This window comes from Rhinolophus sinicus, chromosome 14 (genome assembly GCF_057876585.1).
Source record: "Rhinolophus sinicus isolate RSI-liver-muscle chromosome 14, RSI-T2T, whole genome shotgun sequence".
Taxonomy (NCBI): domain Eukaryota; kingdom Metazoa; phylum Chordata; class Mammalia; order Chiroptera; family Rhinolophidae; genus Rhinolophus; species Rhinolophus sinicus.
The window spans coordinates 164,945,321-164,966,348 of NC_142514.1; the positions used below are offsets into that span (position 1 = coordinate 164,945,321).

Below are 21,028 nucleotides of genomic sequence, written 5' to 3' on the forward strand. Positions count from 1 at the left end.
CGAACTGGCAGCCTTCGGCGTTAGGAGCATGGAGCTCTAACTGCCTGAGTCACCGGGCCGGCCAAAAACTTTTAAACTTACAAATAACTTCAAAGGATTTTGCAGTAAATGTGCGTATACCTACTACCTGGATTCTACAATTAACATTTTGCTACCTTGGCTTTATTATAGATATCTCTATCCATTCATCATTCTATCTTTATTTTATGAGGCAATTCAAAGTAAGTTGTCGACATCAGTACACTGTACCATGAATCACTTAAGCATGTCTTTCATAAACTAGCTCAGTATTTATTTATGGTTCTTTTTTTGGAAGTAAATTTTATATACAGTGAAATGCAAGTTCAGTGAGTTTTGACAGATGCCATACAGCTGTGTAACCCAAGTCCTATCAAGATCTAACCATCACCCTCAAAAGCCTTCCTTGTGTTCCTTCCCATTCAGCCCTAGTCTCCGCCTCGCACCCCTCCCATGTGGAACTACTGATAGGAGGTTTTCACCACAAATTAATTTTTTCTCTTCTAGAATTTCATATAAATGGAATGATACAGCATGACTATTTTGTCTTAAGGTTTGTTTCTCTCAACATAATTTTGTGGCTTACTGATATTTTGTTTGTATTAGTAGATCTTTTTTTTTTTTTTTTTAAGTTGTTGAGTAGTTTTTCTGGCACAAGATTTCCAGGCCGACCTTATATTTTCCCTGCTTCAGGCCTGGAATCAGCTACTTCTCCTGGGAATGGTATTAGAATTAAGAGTTTGTTGTTTTAAAAAGTAGATTCCAGTTTTCTGGTGAAATTTCCTATCATTTCATCCATTTTTTTGAACATTTTTTAATCATTATTTTAAAGTCCTTGTTATAATTTCAGTAGCTGAATGACTATGGGCTGCCTCTATTGTTTTTTTCCCCCCTCTCCCTTTATTTCTTTATATTATATTTACTGTTAGGCTGGTAACTTTTTTTTTTTTGTTTTCTTGCTTGTTTGTTTCTTCAACACTGGACCTTGGGTATGAAGAATTCTTGAGCTGTGCTGGTCAATGTGTAGCCCTAATCACTCAGGGATACATAGGTTTAAATTTCAATTAAAATTAAATAAATTAAAAATTTATTTCCTCAGTTGCGCTAACCACCTCTCAAGTTGGCAATAGACGTGTGTGACTAGTATGGATCAAGAATAGTTCCGCCACTGCATGAAGTTCTGTTGGACATTGCTGTGCAAGGAACTCTGGATGATAATATCTTCCTCCAGAGATAATTCTTTTTTTATTCTGGAAGCCAGGTAGAGTAGGTAGATCATGTTATTCCAAGGGAGGCTGATCTATTTCAGTCTGCCCTTGTTCCTAGGGTGTAGCCTTTTGTGGTTTCAGTTGAAAAGCCTGGAGTATCTGCCAAGGCCCCTTTTCCTTGGCAGGTTCTGAATTCCAGTTTTTGTTTTCCCTGCCCAGTGGGACAGCTGCAGGTCCCAGGCTACTGCTTTCTGTTCAGCCTGTGTGCCTTGCTGTCAATTGGTGATTCCCTCTAGGAAATGTAAGGCTCGCTTTAATAATAAATTTTCTCTTTGCTATGGGAGTTTATTCCCTCAAATCCCAGCTGTCTTGCCTACTCTCTGATGACTTCACACAGATTTTTTTAAAAAATATGTTTTATTTTATGGAGCTGTTTTAGGTTCACAGCAAAATTGAGCATAAACCACAGAGTTCCCATATCCCCTCTGCTTCCACACACTATTGACATGTCTCATCCCTCAGCACAGTGGTAAATTTGTTATAATTGATGAATCTAACTTGATTTCATCATTATCACCCGTAGTCCATACACACAGCTATTTTTTTGGTATGTGTTTTAGCCAGCCTTTGTAGTTTTCCTTACTAGGGAGATTAGTCTGATACCAGCTACTGAATATCCTTCAACTTTCTTTTATTAGGCAAAATATACTCCAATATATTTGAAAGCTTCTCAGTGATTCCTGGCAATTCCTTTTTTTTTTTTTTTTTTTTAACTTGCATTTATTTTAAGTGTATTTTTCCAGGACCCATCAGCCCCAAGTCATGTAGTTGTTTCAAGGTAGTTGTGGAGGGACCAGCCCAGTGGCTCCAAGGTCGCCATTTCGATTCCCACATGGGCCAGTGAGCTGCGCTCTCTACAGCTAAGATTGTGAACAGCAGCTCTCCCTGGAGCTGGGCTGCGTGGGCTGCCGTGGGCTGCCGTGGGCTACCGTGTGACGCCATGAGTGGTGCTGTGAGCCAGCAACTGACTGCCTCAGCGGGGGTGGGGGGGTGCAAGGCTCATAATACCAGCATGGGCCAGGGAGCTGTGTCCTACGCAACTAGACTGAGAAACAACGGCTTGAACTAGAGTGGGGGTAGGCTGAAGAAAGGGGAAAAAAAGGTAGTTGTGGAGGGCGCAGCTCACAGTGGCCCATCGGGATCAAACTGGCATTCTTGGTGTTAAGAGCTTGCTCTCTAATCTCTAACCAACTGAGCTAACCAGTCACCCCCTGGCAATTCTTTAAAATGGTTATTATTGGGATTAATGGTTCTGGCAGGAAGTTATTAATGGTTCTGGTAGGAAATTAGGTATGTGGGGGAAGATGTATGTGTGGGTCTTTCATATGTTCATATTCCCTTAAATTCCATTGGTCTAGGTATAGAAGTTGCTTAATATAGTTGGCCATTTTGTAGGTTTTCAAATATCTGAGAATTTCATTTAAAATGTGTACTAAAATGAAATATACTTTTGGGAATATTGTGTCTAATTGAATATTTTGTGTTCATATTTTTTGTTCATTGAATGTATCTTTAAGGAATGACTATAGTTTGTAAAATATTCTGCCAAGGGCTGTATGAACTGTAAAACCAAGTGATAGGCAGCTCCTGATCTGAAGGACCTTACATCCTTCTTAAGAGAGAAGATAAGACATGTACATAAATATTAATAGGACTGTTTGTAGAAGACACATTTTATTTCTTACAAGGTTTCAGGCTAAACCCAAGTTTTTTGGCACCACCATTTATTGACCCTGCAACTTTGGGGAAATCACTCAATTTCAGATGCTTTTTGGGGAAAGGGAGATTATGTGTCAAGTTCTTTACTTGTTTTTATTGTCACAGTAACCTGGGAAAGCAAGTATATCCCTCATTTGCAAATGAATGACTTGAGGTGGCAATGACAATTATAACATGCCTATGGCCTAGAGTTTTGTTAAGTAACTGGGATTTGAATTCATTTCTCTGTTACTCCACAGTCCGTCCTTGTATGATTATAACAGCAAGTCACAATCTATTCTGAAAAGTACTAATATAATAGATATTCCTTGAAAAACGTTGAGAGTAATAATGTGTTTTCTAATATGCACTTTTAAACATTAAGTATAAGACAGCATTGCTCCTAAGGTATTCCTGTTGAGAATAGGTAACCTGAACCTTCTTGTGAGGAAACATTAAATAAATACAAATTGAAGGACATTCTACTAAAGGTTTTTAAATACTACATTAACATGAAAACCACAAAAATACTGAGAAGCTATTCCAGATAAAGGAAACTAAAGAGACATGGGTCTGGGATTTATTTAAAAATTTTTTGTTTGTTATAAAGGAAGGCATTATTGGGACAATTGGAAAAATCTGAATAATAGTATTGTATTAATATTAATTTCCTGACTTAAAAAAACACACTGTAGCTATGTAAGAGACTCTCTTTGTTTTTAGGAAGTACATACTGGAGGAAGTATTTAGGGGTAAAAGGCTACAATGTCTGCAACTAACTGAAACAATTCAGAAAAATTATATTTGTGTGTATATATCAGAGAGGATAATACAAATGTGGTAAATGTTAACATTTGGGAATCTAGTTGAGGGTATATAAGAATTCTTTGTACTAATTTTGTAATTTTTCTATATATTTAAAGGTATTTCAACATAAAAATCATAAGGAAAAGAAAGTGTGAGAAAAATAGTAACATTTTTGCCTAGCTGATAAGTATTATTCGCCATTAAGAACGTTCCTGAGTGCCACCAGGTTGTGTAAGAGATGCTGTGATGAATCAGTGCCTAGCTTCTCCCTGCTTTTTATTTAATACATTGCTGTGTGGTCATATGATTAAATAATGCATTTGTAGTAATTAATAAAATAGAAATAATTTATCTACATGGTGTTGAGGAGCTTGGACTCTCACTCAGACCGCAGGTTTGTTATAAAGGCTGAACCGTTCACTAACTGAGAGACCTAGAAAAGTTACTTTGTGCTTCAGTTTCCTCATCTCTAAAATGAGATAATACAGCACCAACCTCAGAGGATTTTGTTAGGAGTTAATGAGATAATGAGCAGAATGATTCCTGTAAGAGCTCAATAAACATTTGTTGTTTTTATAATTATAAAGTTATAAAATTGAATCATTTATTACAATTAAATAATTCTTGTCATCTGATTTAGACACACTTTACAGATTATGAGTTTCTGCTGGTATCTACTGATAATACATAATAATTTAAAATATATATCACGGTCAAATAAATTTAAGAAATCCTGGACTGTTTTATATTTCCCTCCTAATCACCTGTAGAATAGGGATAAAAGCATTTATATTGTTATTTCATAGAATAAAATATTTGAAAGGGTGGTAACATAAAAATGCAGTACAAATGTAAGATATTAATAAAGTAGTTTGTGTATATGATCGTCATCATCAGACTTTGATTTTTCTATGTCCAATAGTATATAAACCAACATATAAAGAACGGACACATTCGACCTCAGTTACTGACATGTTTTTCTTTTATTTTCCACAGATATTTTCATATTCCTTACTAATTCAGCTTCTTGGCTTTGCTTTCTCACCTAACACTGATTATGTAGTCTAATTTGATTATAATAATATTAAAAGAAAACATGAAATTCCTATGAAATACAGCAGATTGATACTTTTTTAACATTTAAATTTTTATATAGTTTGATGTATGTTAATAACAATTTTCTTACAGTTTTCTCTTTTATATCATTAGAATTTTGAGTGATCTTGAAACTGTTCTTGGTAGATAAAACACGAAATAGTGCTGTTTCTAAATTAAATGCATTTCTGACTCCTATCTGTACAAAATATTAGCATATTGATTAGTCAGATATGCAGATTGTTGTATCCATATTTTGTGGGCATTGGGCTATAAGCTATACATTTAGTATATTGGTCATTCATATTAAATATTTTCTAACTCCTATCCTCAACCTCTCATGTTTAACATTTAATCGGTTTTGAAAATATTATTACTGCAGTTCTTTGTACTTGGTGCTTTGATCTGGATCGTTGTCCTGCATACTCAAAAGATTAAGTGGCCTTGCAATAAGGATATTTTTAATTGTGATATTTTTAGCCTATGACTCAAGCTACATTTGAATGAGTGTCTATTCTAAGAGCCTGTACTTTGATTATGTTTCAATGTTATTGAATAGTTGCAGTTACAGTAATAAAAACACAATCTGTGTGAATATATCCAGTATTCTGTAGTGATGTTATTGCCTAAAGCAACACATTTCTTATCACATTAAAAACATTCATAACTGAAAAAAGGAAAATATGTCTAGAAGTGGTTGACTGTCTCTTTTGAAATCTATTTGCCTTTTTAAGAGCGTTGCGGTTTTGTTGGTTGTTTTATAAAAGCACGATTCTGCAAGATACTGAAAAAAGTGCTGATTACGCTGGAAATAAACTCACTAGCGTATTTTAACAGTCATCTTTCGGTTAAAGTTCCAGTCGAAATGTTCCTTAATATTATAAATTGTAGTTGCATTATCATTTGGAAGGATTCTTGGAGGCCATCCAGTGTGGGTTCCCCTGTTACGCTTAGAAGAGTCTGCTTCTTCGTACGCCTACAGACAGGGCTAGCCCTGGAGCCTCTCGGGGACCCTTCCAATGTTCCGTCCCTCCTGAGGCAGTGCATTCTCATGTCAAACATTCTCACTAGAAAATTGTTCCTTCTAATAAAAGGAAATAAAGATGTTTCACCTAACACACTGGTTATAAAGTCTAATTTGATTGTAATACTATTAGAAGAAAACATGAAATTCCTATCAAATATAGGTGATGACAGTTTTTTAACATGACTTTTATTATAATGTATGAAATGTTTGTTTGAGAAACACATACTGTGGAAATATATACTTTTCCCTCCTTGTCTAGTTGATTACTTAGAGATAATTGCCTATAAAACTTGGGTGTATATCCTTTCCAAGATTTGCTGTGCTTGTGCAAACACATGTTTGCCAGTGCCTGTATTTTATAACCACTTTAGGTCTTTGCTGTCATTTGCTAAACATAGGTTTATGATTTGTAAGGATGTATTGAGTGCATGACGTTGAATCGGTATTTATGAGTAATCACACCTATGGGCTGGCAGGTGGTTACATCCACTGTTGAGCTCATTTCCTAATTGCCTCTGTAAAAGGATGTTACCGTCATCTTTAGGAACACAGTAACTGCCAAAATAAAAGCCTTATTTTAACTAAGGTATCCAGTAGATGTCTGTGTATTTAATGTGAAAGATTATTTATGGTTAAGATGAGTAAATGCGTAAATATCAGGAAAATGGCTTAGTAAAATGTCAAGTAGAATTATTTTAGCATAAGTCTATTTATAGTTCACATTTCCTGGTTAGTCTTAAACTCAAAGGTGATATGTTTAAAGAAAAAAGAAAAACACAGTGATTGGTGTAGCATCTGAGTGGGAAAACTTCCAGTAGGATAAAAGTCTGACAGTTTCAGTCATCCTAGGAATTATTTATTTTAAGGTGTAGTAGTTAGAAGCATGGATTCTGACGCCATAAAACCTGGCTTTGAACCCCAGCGGTTCCGCTCACTAGCTGTGTGTTAGGCAAGTTAGTTACCTTTGTATCTGTTTCTTTATCTATTAAAAGGATTGAGATGAATATCAAATGGTTTAATATTTATGAAGCATTTAGAGGATTGCCTGGTTCATAGTGTTATGTAACTGCTTGATGATATTGCTGTTATTATATATATTTAAAAGGAATTATTCATAATTATAAAATTGTTTAAAAAAGGGCAGCAAAATACTTTTTTCTTTTCAGTGTTAGAAAACTAAAAGACCAGTTAATCAAAAAAGGCACATACCGTTTCTCATGTTGTAGAACTATTAGAAAACCTACATCAGTCAGTATTTTTCTTTTCTGTGGAAAATATTAGGTTAGTACAAAAGTAATTGAGGTTTAAAAGGTTAAAAAAAAAAAAAATTGCAAAAACCGCAATTACTTTTGCACCAACCTAATAAAACTAGAGCGTAACTTGAATTGCTAAAAGTAACATTGGTGTCAATCACTAGGCTTTCTGTTTGTCTTTCTGTGTTTCCTTTAGTCACAGAATTTTATAATTTAAAGTATAGAGAAAGGCTTTTGGAATTAGCATTTCAACTTTTTCTGGGTACTTACATAGTGTATTAGTTATCTGTTGCTGTATGACAATTCCAAAACAGTTGCTTCACAACCAGTGATTTGTTACTTTTCATGATTCTGCGGGCTGAGGGGTTCCTCTGTTTTACGTGGAACATTTTGTTTCCTAGCAGTTTTTATCGTGGAGCAGAAAAACTGCAGAAATTTGTTTCCAGAACATTTTCTTTAAATGAGATAATGTATTAAAAGTTATTTCCATGATGGCTGGTCGATTGTTAAAGCTTATTAAATTGTGTTTGTTTTTATTATGTAGTTAAAACTTTTTGGTTGTCCCAAATGCAAAGTGGCTAGCATGTAAAAATCTCTTGGTTGATACCTGTTTAGTTCATGTATTTGATTTAACAAGGATATTTTTAGCATTCCTGAATGAATGAATGAGTGCTAATAACTTCTGGTAGTTAATCAATTCATTGAACAAATAATGATTGAGTGCCTATTATGTGTCAGGCAGTGTTCTCAGTGCTGGGAAAATAGCATTGAAAGCATTGAAAAAATTCCTGATGGAATTTTTATTCTAGTGGGGGAGAGGAGAAACAATAAGTAAACATCGTGTGTGTGTGTGTGTGTGTGTGTGTGTGTGTGTATCAGTTGGTAACACGTGCTACAGAGAACAATAAAGCAAGAAAAAGATACGTGTATGTGTTGGTGCAGGTACTTACCTTTCTATTTAAGGTGATCAGGGAAGGCTTTTCTAATACGATCTTTGAGCAGAAACACAAAGTAAGAGTGAAGGAATCAAGTCCTGCTGTTCCCTCTCCCTGGAACCTTCTTCTAGATAAGTGTAAAGATTTTGAGGCAGGAACTATGGTTAGAAACAGTAAGGAGGCCAGTGTGGGTGGAGAATAGCAAGCAAGTGGGCTAATGGTAGGAAATTTTAAATGTAACTGAGGGCTGAATCATATAGGACCTTGTAGCTGATTGTAAGGAATTTGACTTTATGATAGGAAGCTATTGGGGATTTTGAGGAGAAGAACGATGTGGTCTGATTTGTATATCATTAAATGGATCCCTCTGGCTGCTAAGTTGAGACTAGATGGTAGAGGACAAGGTCAGAAGCAAGAGCAGTGAGGAAGGTCTGCTGTAATCCAGAAGAGAGATGAGGGTGGCTTGGATCAGGGTGGTAGCAGGAAAGGTGGAGCAAAGGAGTCAAATTCTGGATCTACTTTGAGGATAGAGTCAATGGGATTTGCTGATAGATGTGGGAAGTGAGAGAAAGGGAAGAGTCAAATTTTATTCTCCCCACTTATGGGCCTGAGAAACTAACTAGCAGGATAGAGTTGTCATTTCCTGAGATGGGAAGGCTGGGGGAGTAGGCGGTTGGGGGCAGTTGGGAATTAGGAGGTGTTTTTTGAACATGACCAGTTTGAGATACCTAATAGACACTCAAGAAGAGATGTTGAGCAGGTAGGTGGATACATAAATCTGGAGTTAAGGAGAGAAGTCTGGATTAGAGCTGTACTTTGGGGAGTCTTTTGAATAGAGGTGGTATGTATTTGAAACTTTGTGATTTGATAAGATCACTTAAGGAAAGCAAAAGGAGATAGAGATGATGGATATCCAAAGACAGCCTTGAGGCACTCCACAATTTTATATTGTGGAACTGAAATGGAACTAGAATGGAATTTGAGAAGGTAGTGCCAGTGAGGTAAAGAGGAGAACAAAGAGTGGGGTTGCAAGTCAAATGCGGTGTTTAAAGCAGGAGAGCATAATCAGCTGTGTCAAACGCTGCAAGTCAAGTAAATGGAGGATGTGGCAACGCAGGGCTGATGGTGACCTTGATGAGAGCTCTTTCGGTGGAATGATGGGGTAATGAAAGCCCGATCTGAGAGAGTTCAAGACAGAATTGGACGCATCTTTTCTAAACAATGCTTTCAAGAAGGACTGGAACAGAGAAAGGAGTGATGGCTGAAGGTGAGTGTATAAACAAGAGGTTTTTGGTGTGTTTTTTCCCCTCAAGATGGGAGATGTGGGATAATCCTATTAGAGAGAGACACTGGTGATGAGAGACGGTGGGAAATTGCTAATGTGCTTAAGGAAGTGAACACGGATGCCGCTCTGACAGATGCAAGTGGGCTAGTCCATGTGGTGAGAGTGTAGACGTTTCTTTCAAATTACATGGTGGTTATATGTTGTTTTGTTTTTGTTTTTTTGTTTTTTTCAGTAAAGTAGGATGCAAGGAAAACAGGAATGAGGATGGAGGAGGAAGTGGTTTGAGAAGAGAGGTGTGAATTAGGAAAGTGGGAGTATGAATAAATTAGGGGAATGTATATACGGTTTTACATTTTACATACATTCTTTTATGTAGTCCTTTAGATAATCTTTAGATTATATAAGGTCGGTAAAACACCATTTAAAAAATGAAAATACTAAGGCTCAGTTAAATTACTTGCTATTAGAGGGAGAGCTAGGTATCTACTCCTGAGTGTTTAAAATCTAACTCTATTTAGATGGTTTTCATTATTCAAAATCAGTGCTTCCTTACCAGACTCCAAGATTTGTCTTCCCAGAGCTTTTCTGCATAGATTTCCAATGTTTAGGTACCAGTACAGCATGAAACTTACCCAAAGGGTACTGCCCCACAACCCATGCTCTTTAATACTGGATCGCCAGTATATGGCAAGAGGTTCTACTGTTTTCTTTTAGTGCCCTAAAGGTTTGAGAAAGGCATAGCACAAGATTAACTGAATCGTACAGCCTGCTTCATTGAACAAAGTAGAAAAATCAGTAGTTCTTTTAACATTAGTGCCCTCTTTTCCCTTTTGGGTATATATTCCATCAAAGGCATTTTCTTTCTGTACCAGCTAGTTCTGTCTGAGGCAATACATGCTTGTTTTCGGTGTATAGCCTTTCTGTTCTGACCTTTTTCAGCCTGGAGTATATTTTCTTGCTCAGTAGCCTGGTGAGCTGACATTAGCTCTGTTGGTTAACTTCTCATTTTTCGTAATAGCCAAAAGGGGGAAACAACCTAAATGTCCATTACCTGATGAACAGATAAGTAAATGTGGTCTATCCATACAGGGGAGTGCTATTCAGCAATAAAAGGACAATGAAGTGCAGATACAAGCCACTGCATGCCAAGAAGCCAGTCGCAGAAGACCACATATTGTATGATTCCATTTGTATGAAATGTCCCAAATAGACAAATCCAAAGAGGCAGAAAGAAGATTTGTGGTGATCTAGGGATGGAGGAGTTTGGGACAAATGAGGAGTGACTGCTGAAGGTCTCTTTGGGGGCTAATAAGAATGTTCTAAAATTGATTGTGGTAATGGTTGCACAATTCCGTGAATATAGTAAAAACCATTGAATTTTACCATTTCAGTGGGTGTATTGGATGTTATCTGAACTATATCTTAATAAAACTGTTACTTAAAAAAAATGCCTTCTGCATTTTTCTCTACCTCAGAGTGGACTGCCCTCATTTTAGTATTTTTATCTTTACTGAATTTACATTTATATAAGTTTTCCAAGTTTGTGCTGCATTTCTCTGGTACCTTATTGTCAAAAGTAGAGAGAAGCAGGTAGATATGTATTTGTATAGCGTTATCATCAAAAGAGCCTAGATGGCTGCAACTTTCAGTCCTACTGAGTGACGTTACTTGAGAGAATCATCAGCTTTGTCATTTCAGAAGTTACTTGATCAGTGTCCTAGACCTGGGTTGTTCTGTCACTAGAGTCACAAAAGGCTGAAGTATATCAGCATTATGCTGAGAATTTACATCGGCCTAACCATTATATCCTCTGTATATAGAAGGAACCATATTATGATCAACATTTTCTTGATGGCTATGAAATAATCACGAGTGCGTAGTTTAATGGCTTTTGCAGTGATAACCTAAGGTATCTATCTCTATTATAAGAATATAATTATTGCTAGAATTGGACATACTGAACTCCTGAACTCTGAGATACCCTTTTTCCTAACAGGGCTGAGGTTCTTCTGTCAGTAATTGAATTTTCATCTTTAAAAAACATATAAAAATTAAATAAATCAAATAAAATGTTCCATTAATAATTATCTTCTTTATGAGTGACAATATTTCACTGTGTTCTTATTTGAAGCATCTACTGCCAACATTCTCTGCTGGTGTCTAGCAAAAGTCCTGTAAACCATCCTTAAAAAATTTTTTTTCCAGCTTACCCGTTTTACTCTTTATTTTATATCATGTTTCAAGGTTTTAGAGAAGTAGAAAAGATTTGGTCTTAATATATATTGACATATTTTATTAAAAGCACATGGCAGAAAAAAGAGTGAAACATGGCATTTAAGGTAGAGATTTCTTTTGTTAGCATCTAACCAAAATTTTTGAGTGTGTCTGTGGCTTTGACACTTGCTTTCTCATTGTGGTAGAGTAGAAAACAACATTTTAGTCATACCCTCCATTCAATAGACATGTTCAACGTGTGCCTTTCCTGCTCTACAGAAGTACAAATGACGTCTATTCCCTGCCATATCCTTAGCATCGCCACGTTTTAGTGCTCAGAAGGGACTGAAGGTAAATTAAGAAGTGGGAGAGAGCTTCCTTTAGGAGTAGAACAGAACATTTATTTTAAGAGTGGTCCACAAATCAGAATCCCTGCTATGATCATTTTTATACAAAAGTACATTTAGCCCAGGGGAAGAACTTGAGAGCCAATTAAGATGTAACAAAAAAAACTAAGCTGATATATGCATATATTATTCTTCCTCGCATAGTTTAATTTTTAAAGTTTATTGTATTGTAAGATTGGCTGGTAGAACTCTGACATCTCTGGCAGTTTCATCTAGATTATAAGTGCTTTAAGGTATAGCCTCCCCACCTTTTACCTGTAATGATACACACAGAAAAAATGATATTTTATGGCATACTATGGTAAACTAGAGAGAAGTTTGAATGAGACTTGGTGAAGAAATTTATAGCATTTTCTTTGTAATGTGTGTATCTCTCTCTCTCTCTCTCTCTCTCTCTCTCTCTCTCTCTCTATATATATATTATAAAATGAAATAAAATTTTGGGGAAGATAATGGTGGCAGCCATGGAATTGACCCTTGAAGAGAGAACCTCCTTCGAGGAGCACGGTGGCCTCAGAGCCTCCAGCTGTTGCACCTTCATATGTGTGTCAGTGCTCAGGCAGAGGCCACACTTCCTCTGGGCTGTTCCCAGCCAGTGACCAAACAAAGCAGGTGTGCTAGAGCTGGGCTGTTCTTGCTTGATGGGAGAACTCTTCTAACAGGTCATTTTTGCTTAGGGACTCCCCATTGGCCCAGCCAAGACTTTCTCATAGCATCGCTGCAATTGGAGCTTCTTTCTACCCAATTCTTCTTTGCCTCTCTTTCACAGGTATCAGCACAGTCAAGGTCTGGGGACTCTCTTCACCTTCTCCTGCTTCCTCTTCCTGTATCCTTCACAGGCATTCCCCCCAAGAAATTTCTTGTACGTCTAATCTGTTTCTCACAGGATCTGAACTGACTCAATGATACATAAGGCATTTTTATAAAGCTTCCAGTAAAAATTCTTTCATATTTTAAAATGAGCAGTTTGAATTTGCTTCCATGAATATAACTTTTATATCTTAGGTTTTATGTTCAAAGTGCTTTATTCAGTTACTGGTTAAGGTTTTGAAAAGATACGTCCACATTCTTGTCACTATCATTTAGAAACTTGGCTCATTTATTAAATGGTAGCAAATGGCAGAAGGAATTCATCACTCTTAGTCCAACTGACAGAAACCCCTTTCTTATTGTTAACCAGTTCAGATAATTTCAGTCTCTTTATTATTTTTTTATTTTGTTTTTCCCCTTCTTCCGCCTCCCTCCTCCCCACTCTGGTTCAAGCTGTTGTTTCTCAGTCTAGTTGTGTAGGACACAGCTCCCTGGCCCCTGGCCCATGCTGGTGCAGTCGGTCACTGCTGGTCACTCAAGGTGGCCACCCGCCTGTCCTGGCAGCCCATAGCAGCCCACGCCAACCTCCGCAGCAGTGCAGCTGCAGGGAGAGCTGTTGTTCACAATCTTAGCTGTAGAGGGTGCAGCTCACTGAGCCATGTGGGAATTGAACCAGTGACCTCTGTTAGGAGTGCGATGCTCCAACCACCTGAGCCACTGGGCCGGCCCCATTTCAGCCTCTTTAAATTGTATGTTCTAGTCTTATTATTATGTTACTTTTCTTTCATTGCCAAATGTGATGTTGAAGTTTTCTGAATAGACAATTTCAAATTCCATGAATTTTTCTTGTTAAATATTTCAAAATAAAGCTTTCAAGCAAAGCTATAGCTCTATTAGTCTTAATAATTTTTTAGGATTCAAATTAGTTCATGATTAAACATCACTAGTGAATCCCTTTGTACTCCATACTTTTGAAATTAACTGCCTTTTTGCTTTGAATCTTTTTTAGCGTAGGTTAACATATACCCTTTATAAACTCTTGTGCCATTTCTTTCTTTCTGCCTAGACTTCTATACTTCAAGACCTAGTTCAAACCCAGACTTTACTCTGATGCTTTCCTTTGTGTTATCCAACCTGTGTTGGAATGACTTATTTGAGAAATATTTAATGAGTACATATTCTCTGCTTCGTGCATATACAACAGTGAACAAAAATAAGATCTGTGCATTCTTTTGTACCATGTTGTGAATATATAAGATTGATAACAGTATAACTTATCTTTTTTCCTCTTTCTACAGCAAATTTAGCATTTGACTATACCTGAATATAATTCATGTGTATATCTCTACATAAACACTTATTATTATTTTGTCAAAAGAATGAAAGCCTTTTATACCAATGTTTTAAAGATCTTTTATGCCTCAAAGCATCTCCCCGCTTATTTGTTTTTAACAAATGCTTGTGGATTAAGGGTCCATTGAATCGTAAGTGTTAATTATAGCAGAGATGGCCAGGAGTAGAAGAGTCACTGGGCAGATCCCAAATCTGTGGTAGAAAACAACTAGTTTATTATCCCCGAACTTACTCTGATCAGAAGCACTGTAGGGAGGAGATGGAACCGTCTTCTCATTGGTCTAACTACTTGAGTCTAGGGCTTTGGTTCTAATCCTTGGCCGTGTATTGGATTCACCCCTGGAGCTTAAAAAAAATATCAACACCTAAATCCTAACCCCAGAGTTTCTGATTTAATTAATATGGGTGTGACCAGGACCAAAAGGGATTGTAATGTGCAGCCAAGATTGGGAGCCACTGCCTTAGGTGATGACAATCAGCAGCCCCAGTTAAAGAAATTAGCAGAAGGTTTATTTTGTGTAACTGTATGTTGTATGTATACGGAGAGAACCTAGGAACAGTGCCACTTCAGTGGTAATAAGGACCCATAACTCATCGAGGGAATTCCGACTGGTAAAGTCTTGGAAAATTAGAGAATCAAATATAGTAACAGATTATACTCATCGAATAAAATAGGACTCTGTTAATCTGTACTCAGATAGGTAAATAAATGAATAAGTTGAAAGTTTTATAAGGAAAGGATTATTCATGTAGTCTCAAATTGAAACACCACGAAATACTTAATTACAAAGGGGAAAGGAGGTAAAAAAATAGTGGTGATATCTGTCCGACACCACATGAATCACGGAATCAGTATTGGACCAAATCAAAATTATATGCCACCTGATAGTGTCAAATGAGAAAACATCACTTCTGTAATATTCCTCTTAAAGATTTATAACCTGGGTATAATTGAAAAAAAACATCAGACAAACCCACACTGAGGGACATGTAACTGACCTATAACATCTTAGCCAAGGTCATAGAAAGCAAAGAGAGACTTGAACTATTCCATATTGAAAAAGACTGACAGATATAAGACAACTAAATGCAGTGCATAATTCTGAATTGGATTCTTTTGCCATAAAGGACAATATTACATATGGCCAAATTGTGACTCTGAGGCTTAGATGTAGAGATGCATTTATTTCCTGATTTTGATGATTGTTTTGTGGTTATGTAGGAGAGTGTTCTTGTTTGTCGGAAATACAAAGTATACAGTTATTTGGCAAATTAGGCAAATTATTCTCAAGTGGTTCAGGAAAAAAATTCCTTGTACTATCCTTGCAACTTCTCTGTAAATTTGAGATTTTTAAAAAAAATAGAAAATACACATTCATGCCCACACAAATCTAGTATAGTTATGATTGTATGACTTACTTTGGAATTACACAGCTATACATGGAGACTCTCATAGAAGGTTAATCTTATGGGAAACTCATGAGAAGTAGCAATAGTTTATCTGGGATTGATATTGTTCATGGAATACGTTTTCCAAATAAAGCCCTTTAAGTGCTAAAATGCTTCTAACTGTTTTGATATAAACTATACTTTTCTGCTTTTTAAAGCAGAATCCATTGAACTTGGTCTTGTCTCTTTTGGATGACTAATGGCCCTAATTATGTGAATATGTGATACTGTGTTCTGAAATGTTATCTAGGTCTAGATCCACTTCTAGCCTTTAGGGTTTTATTTTGTTTTGGTCTTACCTCTCATTGTCTGGTTTTCAGTTCTGTTGATGTCATAGTGCATGTATTTAATAATTTACCAATTCTTTTTCTAATACATTATTTCTAATCTGCTATAATCTCAAAAACAAGTCTATGCTTTTCCTTTTTTAATGTTATGTTAATAAAACTCTGTGAGGGTTAAGTATAGAGATTTCATCATAACAATGTACTTTTAGCACCTTTTAAAAGCTTAATTCAGGATTATGGCTAGGTTTCAAAGAGTGCAAGAGTTACTACTATAAATAGAAGGTTATTTCTCTGTCATTTTACTAACTTTTCTTAGAATGTCAGATGAAATCAGATAATTCTAAAGGAAAAACCACTCTGATTTTTTTTATTTTTTTTATTTCAGAGCTCCAGAAATTATATTGGGGTTGCCATTTTGTGAAGCCATAGACATGTGGTCACTTGGATGCGTGATTGCAGAATTATTCCTTGGATGGCCGCTCTACCCAGGAGCCTTGGAGTATGACCAGGTAACAGAACTGTTATGATAAACTAGTAGCATTGGTAGATTGTAAAGAAAAATAATAGACTTATAGTAATGCATTTCTTTTCAGTATATAGAATACATGTGAAAATCTTTTAAAAATAAAATTGCAAAATCTGAGATTTTGTGGATTTTAAATTCAAGACCTCAAAACTGTATTCGATTTTTAAAAACTCTTTAAAACCAGTTTTGTAAAACTCTTGGGAGAATTTTTTGTATCATTTTTATGCTCTAGACAAAGTTAAGGGCTGGACTGTGTCCATTTAAATAATAGTGCTTTGCCCAGATGACAAACTTTGTTGTTGGATGAAATGTCAGCCTCTTACCAAGGAATAAAAGGCATCATTTAACTACTGGTCTTAAATGCACAACCATTATTGGTCGTAAGTACCTCAGTCACCTGAACCCTTTTTAGTAGTTTCAGCTGTTTTTCGATCTTAAGTACCTCAGTCACCTGAACCTTCTGTAGTAGTTTTAGGTGCTAAAGTCTAGTTTAACATTATTTAAATAATTCTCAGTAGAATCTGCAAATTACCTCATTAAACACTTTTCATAATAATTTTTCAGGTATGTTCATTAGCTTCTCTAAGCTTTTAGACAGTGTTGCTTGCTGTTTTCTTGATTTTTATTTCTTTTATGTATTTTTAAATTTTTATAAGAGTTTATTTGAGCCAAACTGACAGTGTATGATGGGGAACAAGATCTCAAATGCTCCCCTATTTTCTTGATTTTCACTGTCAACATTCTTTTTTGGAGTAGTTCTTGCCTTTTTCACTATGATTTGAAAGAGTTTCATAACATCCCCCTTGGTAGAGAGATGTATGCTCAACTCATTTTAATGGAAATTGTTAGTCAAAATGGTTACCTTAATTTTATTTTTCTGTAATTGACTTATAGTGGATAAATATTTTTATTTAAATGATACACAATTTAACTTTTAGGCATAAAGAAATAGAAAATAGGACATTTTGAAACACACATGTTATAATTATAACAAGAAAATGTGTCTTATTTCTGATTTTCAAGACAGCTTTCTCTATCAAAAGGGATATGAGAGGTAGTTAATTTGGTAACATAAATGTTGCTGAGATGACTCTAAAAATTATTTAATATTCATTATTAGATTAGATGTAATTATTAACGCCAATCTCTTATCTTCTTCCAATGAGTTTCTACCCATAAACCATTTTTTAAGGCCAGATTTCCTATATTCTCTACCCCATCCATTCAGCATGCCTCGTAAAAGACAGTTTCTGTAACATTTTCCATACGTACTAGCTTCCGTCAGCTTTTTTGATGCAGATGCTAAACTGTTGCTGGTTTTGAAAAGAGTTGATGATCTAGTTGGAGAGTCCCATAATTCTTAGCTGCTGAGGTACTGAGGTGCCAATCAAACGCTAGATCTAGCCTTTTGCTTTGTAGATACAATTGATGACTACTCGACAGGACACCATATGGTGACAGTTCGGTTGATTTGCTATCATACTCTGGATTTGGACTTCACAATTGTAGTTTCAGACAGTTGATGTTAGTACGAAGTGGACCCTAGTCACTGCCCCTCCCAGTTTTACAAAGGAGAAAACTGAGGCCCTGGAAAATGAAATGACTTTCAAAAGTAACGATGGTAATTTAAGACAAAGAAAGACTCAACCAACACTCAGTTTTTCTAAATTCTATAATAGAATTTAAACTGTTAATTGGATCCAGATTAACAATATTTTCATAGTGTATATCACTTTAATTCCAAGGGGGTACAGTAGTTGAATGAAGTTATGGACACAAAGCATCGATAGTTGCACAGTTATCAATTCAGTGTTTTAAAACTTATTATTATTATTTTTTAAAGATTTTATTGGGGAAGGGGAATAGGACTTTATTGGAGAACAGTGTGTACTTCCAGGATTTTTTCCAGGTCAAGTTGTTGTCCTTTCAGACTTAGTTGTGGAGGGCGCAGCTCAGCTCCAGGTCCAGTTGCCATTGTTAGTTGCAGGGGGCGCAGTCCACCATCCCTTGTGCGAGTGGAACTTGTGACCTTGTGGTTGAGAGGACGCACTCCAACCAACTGAGCCATCGGGGAGCTCAGCGGCAGCTCAGCTCAAGGTGCTGTGTTCAATCTTAGTTGCAGGGGGTGGAGCCCACCATTCCTTGTGTGACTCGAGGAATCAAACTGGCAACCTTGTGGTTGAGAGCCCACTGGCCCATATGGGAATCAAACCAGCAGCCTTCAGCGTTAGGAGCACGGAGCTCTAACCGCCTGAGCCACGGGGCCAGTCCAAAACTTATTTTTTAAAATATATGAATGCAAACAAAAAGGAATGATGGTGTGAATACCTTTATTTTGGTTCCAGTCTTATACTTTATATTTATTTTCAAATATGGTGTTTGCTATATAGATTTTTATAAATGTCTCTTTTCAAGATGCAGGAGCTCCTTTCTGTTTCTAATTTTCAAGGTTTTTTAATCCAAAATTGGTTTTGGACTCTCAGATGCTTTTTTGCATCTATTAAAATGTTCACTTCCTTTTTTTTTTTTTTTTTTTTGGTTGTTTTTTACTTTATTAATGTAGTTGAATTTCATAATTTTCTCCAACTCCCGTGATTATGACCATCTGATTAGGACGTGAAAGGGCCACCAATAGGGTTATCTGTTATGTGTTCCTATTCTAATCATCAGCTGCTCTGATATACTTGGATACCCATTTGGGGTGTTTTTGCTACTTCACATTTTAACGTATTTTTTTGCCTTATAGTTGCAGTACAGTGGCCAATAGTAATTTTACTGATTAGTACTTTTTGAGCTCTTATGTGCCAGGAACTGTTCTTAATACTTTACATCAACTCGTCAATGCTCACAACACCCTATAAGGTACATGCTACTAGTGCCACGTTTTTACAAATGAGGAAACCGTGTTGTGGATATGTCTTATATCTAACCTTTATTTAACCTTCTAATGCAGTATCGGTTTTTTTCAAAAAAGGTGAAAAAGAATTAACAGTAGATCTATAATTATTATATACTTACAAGCCAAATTTGAGTCAGCAGGAAAAAATATTCAGATTATTTTAATTCTTCATTATGGGGTTTGTGTTCTAGCCCTTTAATCATCTTACATCTCTTAAAGACTTTCCAAGGCAATTTCCTGTTTGAATTTTGTATTCTACAACTAGGCTCTGACCATGTTGAGAATTTGTCACATGTTTATTTTCGCATACATGCATTTCATTTCAATTTGTATACAAATATATTTAGTGTGCATGTTTAGAGAAGGCTGCCCTGTGAATTGGTACTGTACTTGGATCCCTTTCTGTATTAATTGCAGATGTGCTTATTATTAGTGTTATCTATACTGGATTTAACTTATATTTACTAGGGAAATATAAAAAATATTCTAGGGAATTTAGTAATATTTTTTATGGATGGATGGACAGACAGTATTTACTTGGTAAATGTTTATTGTTCTCACAAAATGTTTGTTGGAGTTTAGATAGAATCTTATCTAGAACAACTGAAAGTTTGAATGTATATTCAAATTACTACACTTGGTTAATTTCAAATCATATCTTAATAAAGTTCACTATTTCAACTCCGGTGGTGGTGGGAATCTTTAAAGAATTCTGTATTGTCAAGTATTGGAGTTGCAAAGAGACCTTCTGTTTTTGTGTGGACTATAAAAAAAATCCAAGAATGGAGCTACAATATTGGATTTTTGTGAAATCTGGAGTGGGCGATGCTTTTGGATTCAAGACAGTGCTAGAAAAATTAGTAGACATTGGTAGAACTTCAGTGTGATGCTGGATAATACGTGTGACTTCTCTGCTCTTTAGGTGCTTTTATCTGTTCTGATTGTAACTTGCTACTCAGAATTTCTGCTCACTCTTAACTTTGGTTAGGCGAACATGGCCATCAGACTTCAGCTCTACGTTATCTCTCTTCAGCTCATCCCCAAACAGAAATTGGTATTTGTTAGTTTACATTCCTGATAGTGTAAATCTGATTTGCTTAGATTATTTCTAGTTGAGTTCACAAGGCGAATTTATGAATTAATTGCTTCTGAGTCAGATTCCTGTCCTTCACTCACTGGGGACACAGGAGGCAAAGGGTGGTGGCATATATTAGAGGTTACACATGGGAAAGTTTCTCCTTAAATGATTGGGCAGGTATTATGACTTAAAATAAACTTAGAAATTCATTTGACACTTTTTTCTTTTGTCAGTACCATATCAACTGCTTAGGTACATTAATTGCTGTATTCTCTGTGCTCTCTTAGTACTATTTTCTTTTTCATAATGGCACTTCCTAGTTTAATTACAGAATATGTGCTTAAATATTTATTCTATCGACTTAAATACTTTTGAAGATTGACACCATATTTTACTCATTTGCATATCAGTAGGATCTGACACATAATAAATGTTTTGTGTATGTTTGTTGAAATTGAATTGTTGAATGCCTTTCCTACCATCTAAGAGACTCTGTGCAGCATCTAAGTACTGTGCTCTTACTACTATTCTCTTCCATTTTCCATTTCCACGAAACAAGAAACTCAGCCACTTGGGGGATGTGAGGTGAGGGGAAAACACCGCACTCTAATGAAATGAG

At 36.0% G+C, this 21,028-nt stretch overlaps 1 protein-coding gene across 6 annotated transcripts in view; it reads left to right on the top strand.

The window, feature by feature from the left end:
* Nucleotides 1–21,028, top strand: part of HIPK3 (homeodomain interacting protein kinase 3) — a 96,107-nt gene that overhangs the window by 59,328 nt on the left and 15,751 nt on the right. For all 6 annotated transcript variants that reach the window (XM_019738533.3, XM_019738539.3, XM_019738537.3 and 3 more), the window contains exon 3: nt 16,292–16,415. In XM_019738533.3, coding sequence (XP_019594092.2) covers nt 16,292–16,415 — 124 coding nt within the window. The remainder of the gene's footprint in view (nt 1–16,291; nt 16,416–21,028) is intronic.